The 23921-nt window shown below is 39.2% G+C and overlaps 1 protein-coding gene across 2 annotated transcripts; it reads right to left on the bottom strand.

Annotated features, from left to right (window-relative positions):
- Window positions 1-424: 424 nt before the first annotated feature.
- On the bottom strand, window positions 425-20721 carry LOC101787692 (zinc finger protein 670-like). 2 transcript variants are annotated; one of them, XR_010043488.1, is made up of 4 exons: window positions 20559-20714; window positions 4411-4732; window positions 4153-4213; window positions 425-2336 (listed from the first exon to the last, which is right to left on the bottom strand). XR_010043488.1 is itself a non-coding variant. In XM_013157268.3 (4 exons), the coding sequence occupies exons 2-4, from the start codon at window positions 4442-4444 to the stop codon at window positions 1694-1696; spliced, it is 738 nt and encodes a 245-aa protein (XP_013012722.1). In that variant the 5' UTR covers window positions 4445-4732; window positions 20574-20721; the 3' UTR covers window positions 425-1693. The 2 variants fall into 2 exon arrangements, 1 of the variants encoding a protein (XP_013012722.1); XM_013157268.3 differs by having other exon boundaries at window positions 20574-20721.
- Between the last annotated feature and the right edge of the window lie 3200 nt (window positions 20722-23921).

Raw genomic sequence — 23921 nt, 5'->3', positions numbered from 1 at the left:
TTGATGTTATCTCTTAGGTCTTGTATGCAGTTGATGTGATATGCTGATGTGTAGCCTAAGCACTCATTACATATTTGTTGTTTTATTTTACTTGACATCTTGTTTCACTAAGTGCATGTTGTATGCTATAGCAGGAAGCTCCTGACAAAATAGAAAGAGAGGTGACAAGACTGCCACATAGGAAAGGAAAACTAAGCGCATGTGCTGTCGGTGTTAGCAAGATGTGTGTATGGGACATGCAGGTGTTGTGCGAAGGCTGCCTTGGGTGTGACAGTTGAAGCAAAGTTCATTTTGTGGTAGAGTTCTATTGGTATATTCATTGGAGTTCACATAGGAATTTGCTTCTAACATTATCTTTAAGTTTTGTAAAGAAATACACAGTTCATGTGCAAATATTGATGTCTCTTCTAAATACCAACACATATTAAGAATTTAGTAATTTTATTGATATTTTGTTTCTGTTAACTACACACAGTATAATAAGGATCTCCTGACAAAATGGCAAGGTCACTGAGATGTCAAGTATGTACCTACAAAAAGGCCAGGAAAGCAAAAGACATGTGCTGTCAGGGTAAGCCATTTATTGAGTGCCAAAAGCTTTCCCACATTACTTACCTACATAAAGTTCGTCCCCAGTATGAGTGTTTTCATGTTTTTGACAATCACCATGTGTACTAAAAGCTTTCCCACACTGCTTACACACATAGGGTTTCTCCCTAGTGTGAGTTCTTTTATGTCTACAAAGTGAGAACTTACTTTTCCTTTTCCACATTGCTTACGTACATAGAGTTTCTCCCCAGTGTGACTGCTTTTGTGTATTTGACAATAAGTACGTGTACTGAATGCTTTCCCACATTACTTACACACATAGGGTTTCTCACCAGTGTGAGTTCTTTCATGTTTTTGATAAGCACCACGTGTGCTAAAAGCTTTCCCACACTGTTTACATACAAAGGGCTTCTCCCCAGTGTGAATTCTTTCATGTCTTTGATAATGACTATGTGTGCTGAAAGCTTTCCCACATTGCTTACACACATAGGGTTTTCCCCAGTATGAGTTCTTTCATGCACTTGACAATTATTGCATGTTCTGAATGCTTTCCCACATTACTTGCATACATAGGGTTTCTCCCCTGTGTGAATTCTTTCATGTCTTTGACAATCACAATGTGTGCGGAAACTTTTGCACAATGCTTACATACATAGTGTGCCTCCTCAGTATGAGTTCTTTCGTGTATTTTACAATAACGGCGTGTGCTGAAAGCTTTCCCACATTGCTTACACATACAGGGTTTCTCCCCACTGTGAGTTCTTTCATGTATCTTGCAATGACTGCGTGTATTGAATGCTTTCCCACACTGCTTACACACATAAGGCTTCTCCCCAGTGTGTGTCCTTCCATGTATTTGACAATAACTGTGTGTACTGAATGCTTTCCCACACTGTTGACATACATAGGGTTTCTCTCCAGTGTGACTTCTTTTATGGACTTGACAATCACAAAGTGTACCAAAAGCTTTCCCATACTGCTTGCATACATAGGGCTTCTCCCCAGTGTGAGTTCTTTCACGTACTTGGCAGTGACTATGTGTACTGAAAGCTTTCCAACATTGCTTACACACATAGGGTTTCTCCTCGGTGTGAGTCCTTTCATGTACTTGACTATAACTGTGTGTACTGAATGCCTTCCCACATTATTTACATATATAGGGTTTCTCTCCTGTATGACTTGCTTCATGTCTTGTACAAACATGGTATGTGCTGAAAGCTTTATCACACTGCTTACATGTAAAGGGCTTCTCACCAGCGTGAGTTTTTTCATGCACCTGGCGATGATTGTGTTTACTGAACGTTTGCCCACATTGCTTACATACATAGGGTCTCTTCCCTCTGTGATTTCTTTCATGGATCTGAGCATTATATGTGCTGGAGCCTACTAAAGTTTTCTTACATACAAAGGTCTTCTCTCCAAGGTGAATTCTCTCGCTAAGATGAGGGTAGGATTTCCTATGTTGACCACATTTATAAGGTTTCTCTATGGACTTTTTCCATGTATGCTTCTGAGAGGACTGGAAATTACTGCAGGTTCTTCCATTTTCATTGCATTTATACAGCTTCTCTTCAGATCTCAAATATTCATATGGCTTCAGTGCAGTGTGAGCTATGATGGGCACGTTTAGTGACAAATGCCCACTCAGAAATTTTTTACAGGCAAAGTTTTCAGCTGGATTTAAATCAGCTTTTTTCATGTCCAAATTAGCATCTTGAGTCCAAAAGAATATTTCTCTGTATTGATTACAAGCTTTATATTGATAGCATTTGTCTACCTCTTCATTTCTGTAAAGAAAGAAAATCACAATAAAATGGGTCTCTACATTAATGATTGAATAGAACAAGCTCTGTTTTGATGTTTGCAGAGAAAATTTTTTTGGTCTTTATCCTTTTTTATTGGTACTGGGGATCAAACTCACGACTGCCTGCTTACAAGGCAGGCACTTATGCCGCTGAGCTAAACCCCCAACCCCTTGCAGAGAAATTTTGACAGTGGATTAACTGAATGCTCTGGAGGACACCTGCAAAATAGTCATTAACAGTAGCATTATTAGGCTGCCTGGCAAGTGCAAGGTCATGAGTTTGATCCCCACCCAGTACCAAAAAAAAAAAAAAAAAGAATATTATTAGGGGTTGGGGGTTTAGCTCAGTGGCACATGCGCCTGCCTGGCATGAGTTTGTGAGTTCAATCCCCAGTTCAAAAATAAAAAAGAGTAGTATTCACTTGGGAAGTTTTAAATTGGCATGCTTTGCATTACATAAAGTTTAGTTCATTTTGGGCAATTAGCACTTATGTGTATCATATACTGACTGTTTATCCTACCTTTTGTCCCTTCTCCCCTTACCCTGTTCATCTTTTCTATCTTGAAAATATCAATCATTTACATTTTATATCACCTCACCTTTATTTGACTCTCTAGTTTATATTTTATACGTTTAATTTCTCATATAAGAGAAACCATGTGATATTTAACATTCTGTGTCTGCCTTACTTCACTTAACATGGGATGAAGACTGACCCATTTCTTTTAGTAAATGACATGATATTCACCTTTATGGCTGATTACATAGCACATCTTATTTTTCTTTTCAGTGCTAGGAATTAAGCACAGGTTTTAGCACTGAATTATATTTCCAGCTTTTTAATTTCTATTTTGAGAAAGAGAATCATCAGTGATTAAGCTGGTTGGCTGAGCTTCAATTTGCCATCCTGCTGAATCTGCTTCCAAGAAAGCTGGGTTTACAAGAATACACCATCATGCTGAGCTTATTAAAAATTTCTCCACCCACACATTCAATGAAAGACATCTAGGCCAATTCTAGGGCTTAACTGTTATAAGTTGTCCTGCTTTGAGCATGGGTATGCATGTATCAGTATAACAGGATGATTTTAACTCTTTTGAGAGCATACTCAGGAGAGATATGCCCAGATCAAATGGAACTTCTATTTTCACTTAAGATATCTGTTTACTGATTATCACCGTGACTATACTTAACATTCCCATCAACAATGCTGGAGAGACTGGTGGTTTAGCTCAGTGGTGTAAGTACCTGCTTGGCAAGCGTGAGATCGTGAGTTCAATCCCTGCTAACAAAAACAAAAAAACAAACAATATTGGAGAGTGACTTCTAAGAATTTTAACATATGAAAGGATTCAGTTCCTCGAGGACACCAGCATTCATTTGCACTTTGACTACCACTTTCAGGTTACCGTTTTATCGTACCCATATGCATACATAAACAGAGATAGTGAAGATGGGTTCCTGTCAAAACTCAAAATGTGTTCATTTCACATGCATCTATACACAATATCTAAATGCAATTTCATAAATTTTCAAAATGTTGCTCATGAAATAATTTTTTATACTTATATATTAGATACTGTTACTTGTTATATGACATCACTACTAACTCAGTCTTCTACAGTGGAGTATTTCTGTATTCAATCCTCAGATTGTACATACTCAAGCTGTATACATCTTTGGAGAATAGTTGTGAGATTAAATAAATTTGAACATGGTCTCCTTTTCGTGGTTGTCAGATTTCTGCTCACACATTGACTCTTGTGGAACACTCCTTTTCCTTTTGAGTGCAAATTACCTTAGATTTCTCCAGTAAGCTTTGTAGTCTTCTTCCACTTCTTGGTTATCCAAAGCTATTCCTGAAATGTATAAACAAATACAACAAATCACTATATTATTACAAAAAATGAATAGATTCCGGTTAGATTCAGGGTACAATGTAATCAGGCCTGAGGCATTCTTCAAAACATTTTCATATTCATTTAATGAAACTGCACTCATGTGCAACCAACGGTATTCTCCCCTTGTGTAAATGAGAAAGAGATGGCATCCTTACCCATAGCAGCCATGTTCCTAACGGTCTCCCGCATCACATCTCTGTAGAGCTTTTTTTTTGTGACGCACTCAGGAAATCCCACTCCTCCATGGTGAAGCTCACAGCCATGTCCTCAAAGGTCACTGCCTCCTTAATGACCACACATATATTTCTTGAAGGAAGGTTGAGACAGCCTGGGATACCTGAACTCCTCTCATAAAGAGCTGAATTAATAGCCAGACGTGTTTGTGCATGTCTGTGATGGCAGTCCTCAGAAGACTAGGCAGGTAGGTTGTCATGACTTTGAGGCTGGCCTGGACTACACCATGAGTTGTTGTCCAGCCTGAAATACATAGGAAAAATAGTCTTAACCCACCCCCTGCCAAGAAAAAAAAGAGCTAATGCAGGCTGAATCCTTTGACTATTAACTCCGTGTCTTGTCATTAATTCCCAATGCACACATATTTTCTTCAAATGATAATTCTGATGGTAGAATCACTGCTAAGCCGCAGCAGAATAGGAGCACTGGCTGCATCCCTGGATAGTTAGAGTAGATTGTCTCCAAATCAGAGCTCAGAGAGGGAAACTACAGAACACTGGGACAGACGAGCAGTTCTGATACATCACAGTTCTCTTTTTCACATCTTTACTCTTTATGGCACTGAGTCCTTTTTCTTTGATTGTACATAGGCAGCGCTTTGAAAACTGAATTTTGGTTCCATAGAAAAATACACAACTGACCATCAAATGAGGTTTATGAATATTAATTTAAATGTTAATGGAAAAAGTTTTACCGGAACAAGTCTATGAACAATGAAAACAGGAAAAGGGTAGCATATTATCTTATAGATCAATGTTCACAAATGGTGACCTGGTGCTCAGGTGTAGGGAACGCTAGGTGGGATACTGGAGAGAAATGAGGGGAAGGAGATGAACAAAATATATTAGGTGCATTGAAAACCAATACATCACAAAGTAATTAGGCATAAAAGAAAAATTTCATCTAGGTGTACATGCCTGGAATCTCAGGCAGGAGGTTGGCAGGTTGATGCAGGAGGACTGCCATGAATTGAAAGCCAGCCTTGGCTGCATAGCAAATTCAAGACTCTGAATACAAAGTAAGACCCTGCTCAAACCCCTCACAGAAAAGAAAATTTCAAGAATTTGTTTCACAAGGACTCCCTGATTTGTTTTTTTAAAAAATGATTGTACAATATAATAAAAGTCTAAGAACATGCAATACCTTCTCAGCAAGGTTAATAACTTACATCAAACACATGAAAACATTCAAATTCCACATTTCATGAGACTGTACTGTTAGCAGAGAGAATGACAAATGGATCTCAGGAAAGGAAGACAGTCTTCAGTGGGTTCAAGGGTATACAGAACATTAATTCATTATAGGGCCAGTGTTATATACCTCTGGAAGAAATCACAACCTCTTCATTTATATTCAGAGAGAAAGAGGTATGTACTTGGAAATCAGAATTGAATACTTTTCTAGTCAATATACAATGATTAAGTTATATTTTGAGATAGGAAAGAAGCTTGAGTGTCTTGAAAATTCATAGTGAAATAAATTTTATATGTGAAAAAAGTATTTCCTCAGAAAAAAGTCAAATAACCATCAGGATTAGGATAAAATGAAATGTAGGAAAATCACAGGACAAAAACAACACAGGAAGAAAATATTTGCTGTGTAGACAGTATAAAGATCTTGTATAGAATAGATATCAATGAACCCAAATTCCAAAAAATGACTGCAACATATCTAACTTAAGAGAAAGCACTAAATAGAGGGGGAGGAGCAAAGAGGGCAGATAGATAACAATAGGTTTCTAGACACATGAGTAAAGATGGCAGATAGATACCAGCTGGCTACAGAGATTCCCTGAGATAGTCAACTTAGAATTCAACATAATACAGAGTGGGGAGCCCCAAACAGAGGGAGATGAATTCTCTCGTCCCAAGAAGAAATTAAGGTGAGAAGAACCAACCCAATATACAGTCCCAGTGCTATTATTGGAACAGCTAAAGGTTCACTGTTCCCACTGCAGTGGGCAACTTGCCAAGCTGTCTGAGGTCCCGCCGCTTCAACTCACTGGAGGCGCAGTTACAGTGAGATCAGGGATCAGTGAGCCGAATGGAGAGCTGAGTTGGTGGGGTGCCTGCATCGACCTGTGGTGCATGATGGGAGTGGAGCCATTCCATAGAAAGGGGGTCTCCAGTGGACGAAACTCTGGGACGGGCAATACTGGCAAGCACAAGGGGCAGCAGTGACTTCAGTCAGTTGTTCCCTTCCCGAACGGGATTGGTGGAGTGAGCGAGGCCTGGGTCATGTGACCTAGCTGAGACCCTATAGATTATCTGAAATCAAGTCCCTATTAGTGGCGCACACTAACCAGTGAAGCGTCAGAAGTTTGACTGACCCGGAGGGGAGGTGGCACAAAGTAATACAGTGCAGACCACAGCAGCTTGACTGATCTGGAAGGGAGGGACCAGCATATGCTATCCGTGTCTGCAACTCACTAGCACACTGCAGCGGGAAGGGTCATGTAGCCAGCGCACTTCAGAAGAACTGTAACCAACAAAGAAAGAAACTGGGGCCTCCTGGAAGAAACAAAAAAGATGGGAAGAGGAAGCAACAGGAAAAAGTCCCCAGTCCCAACCCTGAGAACATTGACCCAGGACAGGTAAATACAAAGGAGAATGAGAACAGCAAACATGCAATATCAGACATGGCACCAGGGGACATAAAGAGATATCTTTGGGACCTCATAGACGAGTTCAAAAGTGAACTATTTAGCCAAGTAAAGCAAGATATAAGAAGATTAATAAAAGAGATACTAAGCACCCGTCAAGCAGACACAGATGGAAGAAGAGAGAAACTCAAAGGAGAGAACCATTTGATAAAGAATATAAAAAAATACAGAATACATGAAGCAGATTCAAAGTGATTACTAGGAAATTAAAAACTCTATGGAAAGATGGAAAATCAGCTTGAAAGAAACTAAGGATACATTATCGAAACTGGAGGACAATTTTGCAATGTGGGATGATGAAAGGGAAAACTTTTTTAAAATAACAAGGAAACAAGCAGTAACAATACAAAGGCTAGAAGACAATAAGAGGATCTATAACTTGAGAATAAAGAATGTGAATGAAGAAGCAGAGGTACAAACAAAGGAACTACAAAGACTATTTACAGAAATACTTAAGGAAAACTTCCCAAACATAGGAAAAGGAAATGATATTCAGATGTATGAGGCACACAGAACTCCAGCCACCTACAACCAAAACAGAGCTACACCCAGGCATATAATAATCAAGACCCCAGAATTCAATATAAGAACAGAATATTAAAAGGTGTGAGACAAGAAACAGATAACCTATAAAGGAAGGCCCATCAAAATAACGGCAGACTTCTCGACACAAACCATCAAGTCAAGAAGAGCCTGGAGCAAAATATTCCAAGCCCTGAAAGAAAATAACCTCCATCCCAGATTGATATACCCTGCTAAACTGCTCTAGAAATTCATGGAGAAACAAGATGCTTCCAAGACAAAGAGGAACTTGGGAAATTTGCAGCTACCAATCCAACTCTACAGAGAATTCTGCAGGGCATGAGAGAGAGAGAAAAGTACTAGGATTCCAGGAACAGTGGCAGAGAGGCCTCAATGAATGGAGCAGAAAACAGAATAAAGAAGATAAGCAGACAACTGATGGCAAAAAAACCCAGCAAAACAGAAATGAGGCAGAGAAGATTGGTTATAATCTCTAATATAGATGGCTTTGATACACTAAATTTAAAAAAAAAAAGAACCACACGTGGAGTAGATAAGGAGGCAGGGTCCACTGAGATGCTATTTGTAGGAAATAGAATTAACATGAAGAAGAGTACATGTACTGAAAATCAAATGTGAGAAAACAATGCTCTATGTGACAGAGAACTAGAAAGTAACAGGGGCAACTAGACCAGTATTTGTGGATAGTTTGGAAAGACAGGCTTTAATAGGTAAAGGAATACAATTAGAGATCAAGTCCAGGAGAGAGAAGGTTCAGAACCACTTAGGTAAATAGCAAGTTGCCTCCCCCCCAATTTAAAACCAAGGGTCTTGGTCAGGCCCAAAAATGCACGATGTACCCTGGGGAAGTGAAAGGGGAAGGGGAAGGGAAAGTCTTTAAAAAGATGGCAGAAGGTGTTGTTAATATTGTATTGGAATTTAAAACCCACATTACTCCCACCACTCTCCTTAAATTTTATCCTATTTTTATGATAGATTTTATTCTGTCCCAGTTTTTCTACTTGCATTAGATTTGAGGGCACAGATAGCTATGCCAAAAACATCAGAATATAGCACAGTAATCATCTTTAATTTCCTATTAAATTAATATGGAGCCCTGTATGACTTATACTGTTTTATCATGACTTTTATTAGTTAAATCTGGTTTGTTTGATTGCTGTTTGGTATCAACAGATTTTATTCAAAACTGATATGATAGTATGAAGTCTGAGAATATAGGCAATTACACTGAAGATGACAAGACTCTATGACACACATTCTGGTTTGATCACTGCCTGTTTTTGAAGTTCTATACAATATACAAAGTTGTGTTTTTATTAATGCTGTTATGTACTGATATATTCAATTATACTATGTCTGATGATATAGCCAATTCTATTGAAGATAACAAGAGACAACACAGGAACCATGGTAGAACTCTTTGTACAACAGTCTTACATGTTTTTTTCATTTCATATGTTTATAGGAATATGTTTTGTTTTGTTTCTCCCTCTAACATAGAAAGGATAGAAATACATGTTAAGACTCATGCATGTGTAGAATCTATAAACAGTTTATGAGAACTGATCTTATGACACATGATGAAATGAACAGATACTTTTAAGAAAAAGAGACACTAAAATACTCCGTGCTGATCCTGGAGTGTCATAATGTGAAACCCAGCAATAGTATTATTCTTTGTTCAGAGTGATATTAACCTGCTTGGGTTTGTTCAATCTCAACATAATTGAAGATATGGATAACTGCATGTATGTTTAAGTGTATAGGCTTGATAACCATATTTCTAAGTTTTTGTTGGATAGTTGAACAGAACTGGTTGCAATCTCACTGTTTGAATCCCCACTTTATATACTCCACTTTAGTATCTTGAATAACTGTTTGCAAGAAGACAATCTGTAATCATCAACTATTGATTTCTTATTGTTTTTTTCTTTGAAATTATGTATTATTGGGGGCTGGAGATTTAGCTCAGCGACATAAGCACCTGCCTTGCAAGCAGGCAGTCATGAGTTCAATCCCTGGTACCAATAAAAAGGAAAAAGAAAAAAAAAGAAATTATGTATTATTTCTACCTGTTTTCTGTTTTGTTTAGTCTTTCTTTAAATTAAATTTTAAAAAAAGACACTACAGTATCAAGTGCTGATCACAAAGTATCATGATGTGAAATCTAGCAATACTGTTATTCTTTGTTCAGAATGATTTTAACCTGCTTTAGTTTGTTTAATCTAAACATAAATGAAGATATGGATAACTGCATGTATGTTTAAGTGTATAGGATTGAGAACCATGTTACTAAGTTTTTGTTTGATAGTTGAACAGAACTTTTTGCAGTCTCACTGTTTGAATTCTCACTTTATATGTTCCACTTTTGTATCTTGAACAACTATTTGTAAAACGACAATATGTAAGCATCAACTAGTGATTTCTTACTGTTTATTTTTTTTCTCTGAACGTATTATTTCTATTTTGTTTTGCTTAGTCTTTCTTTAAATAATTTTTTTTAAAAACACTAAATAGAAAACAAAAACCAGATGTTGATAAAATCACTAAAGAAAATGAAATGGAAGAACACAATAATTAAGTAGAATTATGTTAGAAGGGAGAATCAAGTGATACACTTGAGTGTCCAAAATTTCATCCTGTCGACTCCCGTTTAGTTATATGAAACCAAAGCAATGTTTTTGAAGTAGTTACAGTTGATTTATCCAGCTGCACCCCAATGGTACAGGTCTTTATACATATTTATGTTTAATGTAAGACAAAAATTTACTTCCAGAATTTCACTGCTTCATTAGATTCTTTTTTTTTTCTTTTTGGTACTGGAGATTGAACTCACAACCTTCATGTGCCAGGCAGGCACTTATGCCACTGAGCTAAATCTCCAGCAATTCTATCATTTTCTTCACTCAATTTTCAGTGAAAAATATACTTGTCTGATTAAATCATGAAAATAATTCTAAGTCCTGGAGGTTCTTTCTATTTTATACAAGCAACTCCTATGAAAGAAGTGAAAAGGAAGCAGGTCAGTGAAGAACCTGCTTCCCTGCAGTTCACAAGAGAACCACCTTTTCTCAACTTCTTTTCTAAATTCTACTGTGTGTATTTGCAGAACCACAAGCAACTCACCAACAGCAAACAGCACTGCGCAGAGTCCCCACAGTTCTGACAAAGGCTGAGCCCAGGCCTGGAGCTCACGCAGCACGTGGGGCATGCACTGCACCGTGTGTCAGCACTTTGAAGCTACCCAGGGGTGGGAGATGGGAGACAGTCCAGTAACAAAAGTGAAAGTAAGTGTCTCAAATAGACTTATGATACAAAGGAACCAACATTTCTACTAGTAAGGGAATTACAGCTTTAGATTCCCTGTTCCATAATCTGGAAAATAAGATTTTTTTATATATTAGAGTACACATGCAGAGAATCTAAAATTTACAGACTCTTATCTACAGCAAGAAGAGTCTAGGGATTTCTGTCAGACTGACCCTCATGTACTAAGCTTAATCTAACCAAGCACTGTGATGGTAAATAGAAGTGATCACAAAGCCCCTACTGCAGCTGGGCTTGGTGATCCTTATCCGTAAACCCACCACTTAAGAGGCTGAGCAGAGGGCTCACAAGCCCAACCCCCTGCTTGTTCAAGATAGTGAGATACAGCATCAAAATGAAAACGACAGTCACTAATAATAACTGCAAGTTGCTCAGAGCAAATATCCTGCATTCAATCTGAAGCAGTCTTTCTATCCCAAAGATAACACTGTTCACCCAAATTTTTAATCCCCACCAAGGCCAAGCACACTGTTCTACTTTGTAATTTCACCTAAAAATGACTAAGTAAACTGATTACTAATACCAAAAGATTTTGTACCTTTTTCTGTCTTTCCTTCAGATCATCATTTTCTGACCCACATGCAACCCAAGCCCCATGCAACCCGTAACTGCCTCGCCAAAACCACTTTGCTCTGGCTCGGAGGCTTGACCGTGCCAAGCTCCTGTACCCCTCTGCTCCTTCCCACCCAGTAAACACTTGTATGGATGCACTGTTTTATGGAACTGGAAACTGAACGCAGGTCCTCATGCTGGCCAGGCACTGCTGAGCCTCAGCCTGGCTACGCGTTCTGGGTCTGCGGTTCTGACGTTTGGTGACTTAGACCCCCAGCAGTACTGCTTTCCCACCGCATGCCATCCTGATCAGCATTTTATTTCGTTAAATAATTTTTCAGATTTCCTCAGGACTACAGGACTTGGTGGGGAAATAGTGCCCCCCCGTGTTTCCACCCATGCCCGGACCACGCACACGCTGCTGTTCCACTTCACACACTCTTGAGCTACCCCTGCAGTAATCTGCCTTTTTCAGGATTAGCTTTATCTTTCCCTTCCTGAATCAGTAACTTCTGCAAATGTTCCTGGCCTTCTCAGTTGTTAGGGGGTCTTCTATATTTTTCTTGTCCTCTTTCTTCCCTGCTTTCATTAGAGCAATTGTGACACAGAACTTTATCATGGTTGGTCATGCCCTATGCATGAGCCTCACTGTCAGTAAGGTTGAACATTTCTTTAGGTTTTTACAGCCTTCATAAACCCCACAACAACTTTGGCAAGTAAGAGAATGATTTGGAAAGTTAGACATTTATTTTCACCACAATGAAGCCCAGGACTGAGCCCAGACTGAGGACACAACTTGTGAATTTGAAACCCTGTATTCCAAGTATGTATCAAATGCAGTATCAATAGGGGTCTTTGCAACTTTTCTGTCACCAGGGATAAAACCCAATACGCACAACTTAAAGGAAGAGAAGTTCATTTTGGCTCACACTTTCAGTCCATGCTCAACTGACTATAAGGAGGAAATCGAACAGAAGGTCCTGCAGGAGCAAAGGCATTTAACCCATGGCACCCAGGAAGCAGAGGGAAATGGAAGGAGCTGGGGATAAGAACACATGTTTCCACATCATACCACAGCGATACACGTGCACTCATGTTTATAGCAGTACAATTTGTAATCGCCAGTCCTTGAAAACAGCCTAAATGCCTGTCAACTGAGGAAGCGATGGAAAGTGTGGTTCTTTTATACAATGGAGTACTACTCAGACATGAAGAAGGATAAGTGGAGACTTTTATACGTAAATGGATACGACTTGAGACCATAAACATAAGAGAAATAAATCAAACACTTATATGTAAACATTATATTGTCTCACTAGTATGAGAAGCTGAAAGAAATAATATATGTATACATATAACTCTTGGGCACCATAAATTCACAATGGCTAATTTTGCATATTTCCGTACTGGATAAAAGGGAGGTTTGGGATCATTGGCACCACCCATCTGAGATTTCCCATGGACTCTTCTAAGATCATCTACGCCTTCTTGAGTCTTCCCAGGATCATATCCAAGACAAGATCCTTCTTAGCATATGATCATCTACACCCTCTTGAGTCTGTCTCTGATGAAAGGTAATCCTTTGCTAGCCCCACCTACCAGTGTACACACCTAATAAATAGTGGCCGCCTTGGGAGTGAAGAGGCCTGATCCAGAGGCACTGACTTCCCAACCATCGATGGAATACTATACTTGTGTCTGTTTTTCATTTTTCTCATTGTATCCTTAAGACAGACAATCGGGACCCTTGGGTGGGTTCCCCATATAGAAGTCTATGTATATAAAAGACAGTTAAGACAGTTATACTATTGATTTGTCTGAGTTCACTGAAGAGAAAGATTTGTGCTAGTATTGTTCGGACAATTGAACGCAGATGTCTTGTGCTCTGGATGAATGATTTGGGGATGACAAGGTACAATGTATGTACCATTATTGTCCCCTGATTGGTGTATTTTTAAATTTTTATTTTTTGTCTTTGAAATAAAATAGATTTGGAAAAAAATGCATGTTTCCAGTAATGCCCCTGGTGACTCACCTTCAATCAGGTCTCAGCTCCTAACAGGACATTCAAGAAGTCCACTGATGAGTATGACTTTCCCCGCAATGCAAACAACTTCAAACACATGAGATATTTGTGGGACTCTTACAGATAAGCCATCATACCACATTTGCTGATGAGAAAAAAAATACAGGGCACCTAATATACCAAGTTCCCATACACAAGTCAAGAGGATCCTTACAACCTGCTATCACTTCACATTTTGTCAAGAAGCCTGGTGGCAGGCGCTGAGCTATCAAAGAGAAGGACCTGGTTCTGAAGGCACCTCACTGGGATCTAAGAGGACACTCAAGTACTGACAGCTGGCACATCCCCACCCTGAGCCCCAGAAAAAACCCAGGATGTGGCAGCGACAGTTGCCATTTAAGATTTCTCAGCTACATAGGGAAACCCAGGTCCTGCCAATGCTGTTCTATCCACGTCCAACCGGATCCTGTGTCATCCACTGTACCTCCGGCAGGCTTAGCTCTCTAGACTGGGGTGTTCCCTGGTCCTTTAATACAGCCTGTGTTCAACAGAATTCACAAAGCAACTGGAGAGATATAGCTCAGCGGTAGAAGCACCTGCCTGACAAGCACAAGGTGCTGAGTTCAATTCCTAGGACCAAAAAAAAAAAAAAAAGTGAAGTATGAGACAGCATGTAAATCTCTCAACAGCACACTGAAAGAGTCTGACTTTCAAGTCTGATAGAAGAGAATTCTCTTCTCTAGTCTCTGCCTTGACTGGACGGTCCACACAGACACACCATCTTCTCATCTTCCTCACACTCTGAGCCAAGAGGGACAAGAGAAACAATGCTTGCTTTGGTGAAGTCCATGTGACAGACTGTAAGCAAAACTCTACCTACTGAGACTTTCTCCCAGGCACCAACGTGAACCAAGCCAAGGGATCTCTGCACTGAAGCAGTATTTGATCCCAGCTTTCCAGAGCTGCCTATGCCTTCTTATTCCACCCAATGGACTCTTTCTATTTATTGTGCCTAAAAATGGGGTCACAACTTTGCTCCTGCACTTTCAGATACAATGTCACATGCAGAAACCCCCCAAACCCATATAGGTAGCAATTTCACATGAATAATGCATATCTATGTATTGCAACATACACAGAATTTTTAAACATATGCAAAATTATTAAAAATGTAATTGGTTGGTCATGATCTCATATATTTGAAGTAAAAAAGAGGAGGAAGGGGAGGAGGGAGAAGAGGAGGAAGAGCAAAAGAAAATTCTGCAGCTCATTTCACCAGTTTAATGCAATCTTCACCTAAAGCCAAGTAACACGTTAAGAGGAGAAGGTGATATCCCCGCCACACTTATGGGTTAGATTTCAAAATCCAAAACAAACATTGTAAAACATGCTGGAAAATCATTCCTCATCTTGGCATATGAAAAAATGGTAGCAAGCATTCCTAGCCTGTGTGATGCCCTAAGTTCAAACCAGAGTAACACCTCTGTAACCTCAGTGACCAAAGGAGAGGAGAGCTCAGCATCAGAAACCCATCATGAAACTCATTACTCAACACACACACAAAGCAACAAGGAAAACCTCATCTTATTATCTGAATCCTGGCATAAATATATTTTCTGAAACTCAATTTCTACTAATTATTTCTAATAAAAGTTTCTAATGAAGAAAAATCAAGAGTCTTAATAACTGAAGCAAATACATCACAAAACTAGCACGTGATACACAGATTTTACTATCAAAAGTAAGTGAAGTATATTCACTAGGTATATTTTATGTCATATAAGACCAAAATTCAAGCATGATATTATAAGGGAATAAAGATAAATAACTGACATAGAATTGAAATAGGTAAGACAAAAATCATTATCTCCAATGGATGAAAGTATCAAAATGAAACATTTTATTTTATTTTATTTTATTTTACTTTACTTTATTTTTTTGGTACCAGGGATTGAATTCACAACTTCTTGCTCACCAAGCAGGTGCTTATGCAACTAAGCTAACTCCCCGGAAAAAAAATGAAACATTTTATACAAAAACAAAGAGATATATACTGCTAAAGACAAGATCAACTGGAAAAAGAATTTTTTTCTCATGCTTTAAACACTCACTGAAACTACATGAATAAAATAAAGGTGATTACCAATGGAAAGACAGATTATAAAGATCTAGCTTTCAGACAAGTTCAGTATCTATTCAAGAACTACAAAGAAACCAAAAAGTCTTGTTTCAATTTGATTAAGTATAGGAACATATCAAGGACACATGAATATAGTAAACATTTTAGAAAGGGAATTAAATTTATAAATATGTTTAATTAGAAGACCTGCATTTTTAAAAGATTTTTGCCTGTCTTGAAAGGACACAGTTAGATGTTCCAATCCGCTTTCTCATTCAGTCTCTGCCATGACACAAATGCAAGCCCTATCAAAATACCAATAGCTTTCCTCACAGAGCAAGAGAACACAGTACTGCACTTGTAGTCAGGTACTGTGACTCTTTCTGCTTTGTTTTTGTTGTCCATGATTACTTTTGCTGTTTTAGGTCTCTTCTTGCTCCATACACACTTTAGGTTTGTTTTCTCTAGTTCTGTGTATCAATGTTTGAAGTGCAGCCATTTTTAAAAAGATTGGTTCTGCCTATCCCGGAAGGGGGATCTATCCATTTTTGGATAACTTCTTTGATTTCCTTTTCAGAGTCGTAAGATATTGGCAAATCGGGCTGGGGGTTTAGCTCAGTGGCATAAGTGCCTGCTTGGCAAATGCAAGGTCGTGAGTTCAATCCCTGGTACAAAAAAAAAAAAAAAAAGATATTGTCAAATAGAACGCAACATACATCAAAATGATCATACTTCATGACCACACAGTTTCATCCCAGGGATGAAAGGGTGGTTCAACATACGCAAATCAATGAAGTCATATTCCATATACATGGAAGCAAGGACAAAAGCCACAAGATTATCTCAATGGAGAGAAACCATTTGTGAGAAAAATCCAACACCCATTCATTAACAAAACTCTAAAAGAAAATAAGCATAGGATCACCTCAAACTGATCAAAGTCCTTTATGAAAAAGCAATGGACAACAAACTGCATGTGAGTGGAGAGAGCTAGAGGCGTTCACTATAAAATCAGGAAAATCACAAAACGTACATCATTCTCAATAGCATCAAGGAAAATTAAATACTTAGGAATTAACCTCTCCAAGGAAGTAAGAGACTCGACTATGAAAACAGTATGTTGCTTTATTGAAGAAAACGCCTCCTAAACTATCACTGTAAGGGGGGCTGGGGATTTAGCTCAGTGGCATAAGCGTCTGCCTTGCAAGCAGGCAGTCGTAAGTTCAATCCCTGGTACTGATAAAAATGAAAAAGACAAAAAAAAAAACACTATCATTGTAAAGTAAGGTCTTTACTGATACCTTGAAATGATCTCACATTAGACCATTTATATGTCTGACTTTATAAAACTATTGTGAACATTATGTGTAATTTATTAAAATCTGTAGCCCTCTCAAAGGAGGAAAGTACATAAAAATAAAATTGGAAATGATCTGAAATTATGGAAAATAATGTACAGACTTGGATGAGATGATGTGATATGTTACAAGACCATGAAATTATATCTTTAAAACAACTACATCTGTAATATGGGTGAATCAACTATAAATTTTATGAAAAATTTTCTAGAATTTCTCCTGAAAACAAACAAAACAAAAAAAATAGTGTTATTTGAATCTCTATTTTAAAAACAGGCACCTATCCTTTCCCATTATTTGGAACATGCTATATAGATACAGTCTATTAAGTTTTAACTTCAAAGCACATAGACAAATTAAAGGCATAAGAAATTTCAAGAAAAATTTCTGCTTTACTCAAAACTTAGGGTTGATAATGCCAGGAGAACAAATAAAAAGAAAGAGGTTATTTTTCATTCCTTTATGGTCATAAAGCTACTCATTGTATAGGCCAAGTAACACACATTTAAAGATGTAAAGGAAGAATCAAGACAAAAATATAAAATTCAAAATTGCAAAGTATAAAAGAAATAATTTTCTTTTAGGAGTGGGAAAACATTCATGAATAAATTTGTAAAGCCTTTCATGTTAAGGTGATTTTGAAAAGATACGAAAAAAAAGGCCAGGGATTTAGCTCAGCAGTGTAAGCACCTGCCTGGCAGGCACAAGGTTGTGGGTTCAATCTCTGGTACCAACCCCCTCCCCAAAACAAAAAGAGTAACAACTTCTGTTCAGTTGATGAAAACCACATGATGGTGGAAAATCGGGGGAAAGTATTTTGATTCTCTACAAGTACAAGGAAACATCTAGAAAGAAAAATAGATATTAAAAAAAACTCATTACAAATACGAGACATTACAAATATGAGCTCCCTAGCAGGAGCAGGTGATTTATAGTTTTAAAACAAAAGATTAAAAAAGAATACATAAAAGAAAAAGATGCATAAGAGAGACATAAAATAGGAAAAATGAAAATTTACCATAAATTTCACTGTGGGTCAAGGAACTTTATCCAACCAGATGAGCTGGTGGGGTTGGTCATGAGAAATAAGCACTACTGTTCACTGCAGGTATCAGTCGATGGAGGAAATTAAGAGATTAAATGTATACACATTCTTTACACCAGCAAATACAGTCCTGATTATCTATGACATTTTCTCAAACCTCGTAGGGCAGTTAGAAAGAATGTGTTCCCTGTAGCATTTATATCAGTGGCAGAACTAGACAAGCCTGCTTTTGCGTATCTGTGGAAAGGCCCTTAAGTGTGATATAGACAATCAGTGAGGACTCTGTCATGAGTCAGACACAGCAAATAAATCTGGTAAGTAATATCAAGGGAATTAAGGGAAACACATGATAAAGTCTCCAGTGTGCCTAGATTTGGGAGGAGCTCAGTGGTAGAGTATGTGTACAGCACACAGATGTGGGGACCATGGCCAGCACGACATAAATGTGTAGTGTCTCTGGTGTATAAACCAGCGGTGTTGAGCAGGGCCACACGGTGGAAGGAAGACATGCCTGCAACAGGCTTGTTAAACACAGCATTAGTGATATTTGGGACCTGTATCTCACTGTAGCAACAGCTACCTTGTGTGTCGTGTAATGTTGACCAAAAATCTTGACGTCCACCAACAAAGATGCTGATGAACCTTATTTTCTGTGCCCCGACCACAACAAAAATGTCTGAGACACATCAACGCAGAGTCTGCAGGTCTGGAAATCACTGACTTAATGGAGCAGTGGGTACAAGCTTCTGAATGACAAAGTACTCAGAGACAGCAAAGAACTCAAGAGCTTCCATCTCTCTAATTCTGTCCCCCAAACACAAACAGAGTGTGGTTTTGCCCAAATTTTCCAGTCTGTATTTGTACAATCTCTGTCCTTATGTTAACCACACACGCTGATATTATGATGTCCCTGGTGTAAAAGCCCAGAACAGGCTCTGCTGCTTGGGGTTCTATGATGACACATCTGTGAGGTGAGGAGGCCAGATTAAGAGGTGCCATGAGCACGATTTACCTAAGCAGTGCGGTCCTCAGAGTGTGGGGAATCCGGGGGAGACTCAGCAGGACTTCAGGGACTGAAGTTTTCATCACTTACAGAACACATAACAAAAGCTCATAGTCGTCTCTTTCTCCAGAGAGATAAGAGTATCCACTAAGGAAAAGGAGTTCAAGCCTAAGAGGTGACAGTGCTGGACAGACATGCCTGCAGTCCACTGCAGTCAAGGAAAGGCAGTGAGAAGACAGCAGAAGGCAATACAGAGCAGAAATCCAGGTGTCTTCCCCAGAGGTTAAGGCAGTTAGAACGCTTTCCAGAATCAGCATAAATTAGAACTAGGTATGGAATTGTTTTATCTTCCATAGTGTACCGTGACTGGGGTGTTGCGGTGAAACTGCTCAGCCATGAGTCCCTTCATTAAAAATTTTTCCCTATCCCACAGTCCTGGTGCTGCACAGTTCTGGAAACATTAGCCAGAGCAACTAGACAAGAGAAAGAAATAAAAGGAATAAAGAGGAAAGGAAGAAGTTAAATTATTATTATCTGCATTTGACATACTACTCTACACAGAAGACCCCAAAAACTCTACCAAAAGATTTCTAGATTTAATATCCAAATTGTTATGCAGCTACATACAAAATTAACACTCAAAAATCAATACCATTCATGTACACAAACCAACTCACTGTGGGAGAGATAGGAAATCATGCTTATGGTAAAGCAATTCCATGTGATTGAAAAATGTGTTAGGTATCTTTTTCCTTATCGATTCAAAAAGAACGGTCTTAACATTCACCATGCTGATTAGAGTAAAATAATACCCTAATACTAAGTAAGCCAAAGTTTAGCAACTAGCCATGTTTTATTAACACGGACTCGGGAAGCAGCATGCATTTACAGCAGACGAGAATGGATGACCAAGTTATAACACACTTAACAGTGTGAATACTTTAGGAAACCTATATTGAGTTGAATTGAGTTGCATTACAATTCTTCAAAAGCACAATCCAGATAGCTTCCAGAAAATTATAAAATAAAGTCACTTAAATAGGCAAAAACAAGAAGCAGTATTTCTGGATAGCAAAGAAAATATGAGCACATGTTAGGAGTAAATAGTGTACAGAAGAACGTGACAAAATTTTAAAAAGGCACAAAATTGGACATAAATACAAAAAAATTGAAAAGAAGCAAATGAGTTTCACTGTAAATCAAATTAGAAAAAGTCTAGTGTTGTCCAGTTGAGAGAAAGAGGCACCGCTCCCGCAGGTGTCAGTGTGGATGGCACAAATCATGATGTGAATGTACGAGGCGCGTGCCAGCACAGCTCTCCACCCCTCGGGGGGCGGGAGAGAGGACCCCAGCGGCGCCCCCAGCACCAGCCAGCTCCCGGGCACAGCCAGCAGGAGCCGCAGAGCTCAGCCCGCCCATCGGACCGCGCCCCACCTTCCACACCGTTACCATGGCGTGGCCTCTCGGTCTCCCGCGCGGAGCCCCACGCAGGTGGCAGAGGTAGAGGCCACCCGGCAAGGCGGCCGGCCAGGCGGACAGCCGCAAGCACGCGGGGCTCCGCCTCAGCCACGGGACACGGGAACCGCCCTCTCGCTACGGCTCACCTGATTGGACGGCTTATAGAGTCCCTCCGATTGGCTCCTGCTCCATTGCCCACCCTCCCGCTGACACTGAAAACAAATCCCTGAGTGGGTGAAGCCGAGTGACAGTAACTCGGTGAATTTCAGAGAGGGGAGTTGGGGGGAGTCTTTCCCAAGATGTCACCTGCCTTGAATAGTGACTGCATTTAAGCAGAGTTTGATGCAGGCTTCGCACAGATGCCTGGGGCATCTTACTAGATTCTCTGCACTGTTCCTGGTGTTGTTCTCGAAAGTGGAATCATGCATGCATGCAGGCATTCCCTGAGTCAGGACACCATGGAGGAAACTTCTGATATTAGAGAATGTCACCAGTCCAGGACAGGCCAGGGCATGATGGAACAGAGGGAGGGTCCGATACTGGGAGCGAGTTAGGGTTCTTCATGGCCAGCACACTGTCGTGCTATCTCAGTCTACTCATTTTCTGCTCAAAAAAATGAATGTATGCCAAGAGAATGTATACAAAATAAATGAAGGAACTGGACTTAAATGATAGAAATACTCTGCATAAGAGTCAGGATAAAATAAAAGCAAACATTTTGACTGCTTCAGCCAGGTGAACTACTCCATTCAGGGTTAGAAAGAAAATCTCATTTCTGAAAATGAACATATTGCCAAGCATTCTCAAGAGTAAAAATGACTGGTGAAATGAAGGCTGATACTCAGTCACCTTCTGGTGATGAGGTGGGGACTCTTAAGGACTTCAGAATATAAGGCCATATGCAGTACAGTCATCTCCTTGCAGATCTGTAAAACATTAATATCCACTGGAAGGAAATTGTTACCTGGAGCCATGTGATACTCTTGATGGTCAAAAACGCCCTTCCAGCGCTGGGTAAGATATTAGCAAGACACACATCTGTGTTTGTGTGGTTGTCTAATTTTTGTGAACTGTTTCTGGCCTGTGTCCTTTCCTCTATGTGCTTTCCTTACTGTGCTTCCTGGCTCTCCTGAGACATGTGTAGATATTTCTCATTTCCTTTCACCAGGATGTTTCTGCTTTAGAGAAAATTAACCACAAGTGCACATAAGAATAAACACAGAATATTACATTATGTATAATGGTTCAGGAATTCTGACACAAGAACTTCTAAGCCCTTTGAAAACTCTGAAGTGAAAATTTGGCAGTTTTGTGATAACCAGGTTGGGAATAGTTCATAGCTTCTCACCTGCAGAAAGGAGTAAAGGGTTTAAGACTGAGATTAGAATTTTAAGAAGCCAGTAATTAGTGTCAGTAAGCCATGAAAGAAGGCCCCAGCACCACCCCCCAGGAGTATCCCTGCTAGCTGCATGGAGGGTCTGAGTTCTGCCCAACCCAGTGTCTCAGCGCAATTCTATCAGGGGAATGCCCAGCCAGCCTCCCAGGTGACAGGTGCTGAGGCTTGCACATCCTAGAGTCCCAGAGCTGTCCATCAGGGAGTGACCAGCCTAGTCAGTGGGTCCTGAAGATTTTGAACTCTGCCCATCACAGGGCAAGGCTCCAGTGCCATAGTTCATGGGTGTACCCCAGCTAGCCACATGGAAACTGGAGGATTGAAGCTCTACCTAGTGCAGCATTCCTGTGCAATCCATTGAGAGGGTGCCTGGCCAGCTGCACAGGACCCAGAGGAAAATGATAAAACTAAAGAGCAAGATGCAGTCTCAATCCTCCTGTCCACCAATAACAAACCCAGGAGACATTAAAATGGAAGATACTGAAATGGAAGACACTGAAATGGAAGAGACTGGAAATTGCACAACTGAACTTTCTGAAATGATAGCAACTGAAGTAAAGAAACAACTCCATGAAGCTAGAGGAAATCAGATCAGAAATAATCTCCCAGGCAAAAAAAGAAATGACAAACATTATGAACAAAATGTTGAGTGTATCCAAAGATCTAGATAAAAATAGAGGAATATAAGAAAATGATGGAAACCTTGAATAAACAATATAAGACAGAATTAGAATTCATGAAACAGAGTCAAAGGGATATTCAGGAAATTAAAAATTCCACTCGAATCTGGAAAATCTGCTTGAATGAAGCTGAAAATATACTCTCAGACCTAGAATCACAGCAGATTTCTCAGCACAAACCTTGAAGTAAAGAAGAGCTTGCAAGTGCACCGGGACAGGCTCCTACACGCAGCAGCAGAAAAAAAAAAAAAAAAAAAAAAAAAAAAAGAGCTTGGAAAAAAGAGAAGAGTGTGGAGCAAAGTATGTCAAGTCCTGAAAGAACACAACTTCCAGCCCAGATTGATGTACCCTGCAAAACTATCTTTGAAATTTGATGGAGAGGGGCTGGGGATTTAGCTCAGCGGCATAAGCACCTGCCTTGCAAGCAGACAGTCGTGAGTTCGATCCCTGGTACCGATAAAAACGAAAAAGACAAACAAAACAAAACGAAATTTGATGGAAAAGTAAGATACTTTCATGACAAAGAACAACTGAAGAAATTCATGATCACCAAACCAACACTACAAAGAGTACTCAAAGATACGCTTTAAAAAAGATAAAGATAAGAACAATTCAAAGAACAACAGCAAAAGGAAACCACTAAGTAGGGTAAAAATTAAACAGAAAACATAGAAAACCAACAGCAAAAAGATAAGATTACAGAGATGAGTCCTTACACATCAATGTAAATAGTCTCAACTCACCAATCAAAAGAAACAGACTGACAGAGTGTATTAAGAAACAAAATCAAACAATATGCTGTGTACAAGAAACACACTTAAGTCATAGAAAATTCATAGACTGAAAATCAAGTGATGGAAAACAATACTCCATGTAATAGGAACCCGGAAAAAAGCAGAGGTAGCTATTCTGTTTGCAGACAATGTTAACTTCAAACCAAGAATGACCAAAAGAGATAAAGAATATCACTACATATTTGTTAGAGAAAACTTGAAGAGGAAGATATTACAACCATTAATATATATGCACCAAATATGAGAGCACCCAGCTATGTAAGACAAATCATAATAGACAAGAAAAATCAAATAAGAAATAACATAGTTATAACAGGGGACCTTAATGCCCCATTGTCACAAAGAGACAGATCAACCAAACAAAAAATGAGCAAAAATATAACAGAACTGAATCAAACTTATAAACAAATGGACCTACTAGATGTGTACCAAGTCTTCCAATGAACAACATCAGAATATACATTCTTCTCAG

This window comes from Cavia porcellus, unplaced genomic scaffold (genome assembly GCF_034190915.1).
Source record: "Cavia porcellus strain 051 isolate PalLab524CR breed Dunkin Hartley unplaced genomic scaffold, mCavPor4.1 scaffold_26, whole genome shotgun sequence".
NCBI classification, from domain to species: Eukaryota; Metazoa; Chordata; class Mammalia; order Rodentia; family Caviidae; genus Cavia; species Cavia porcellus.
Note: the sequence above shows the minus strand (reverse complement) of the source record. Positions and strands in the feature narration are given on the sequence as shown.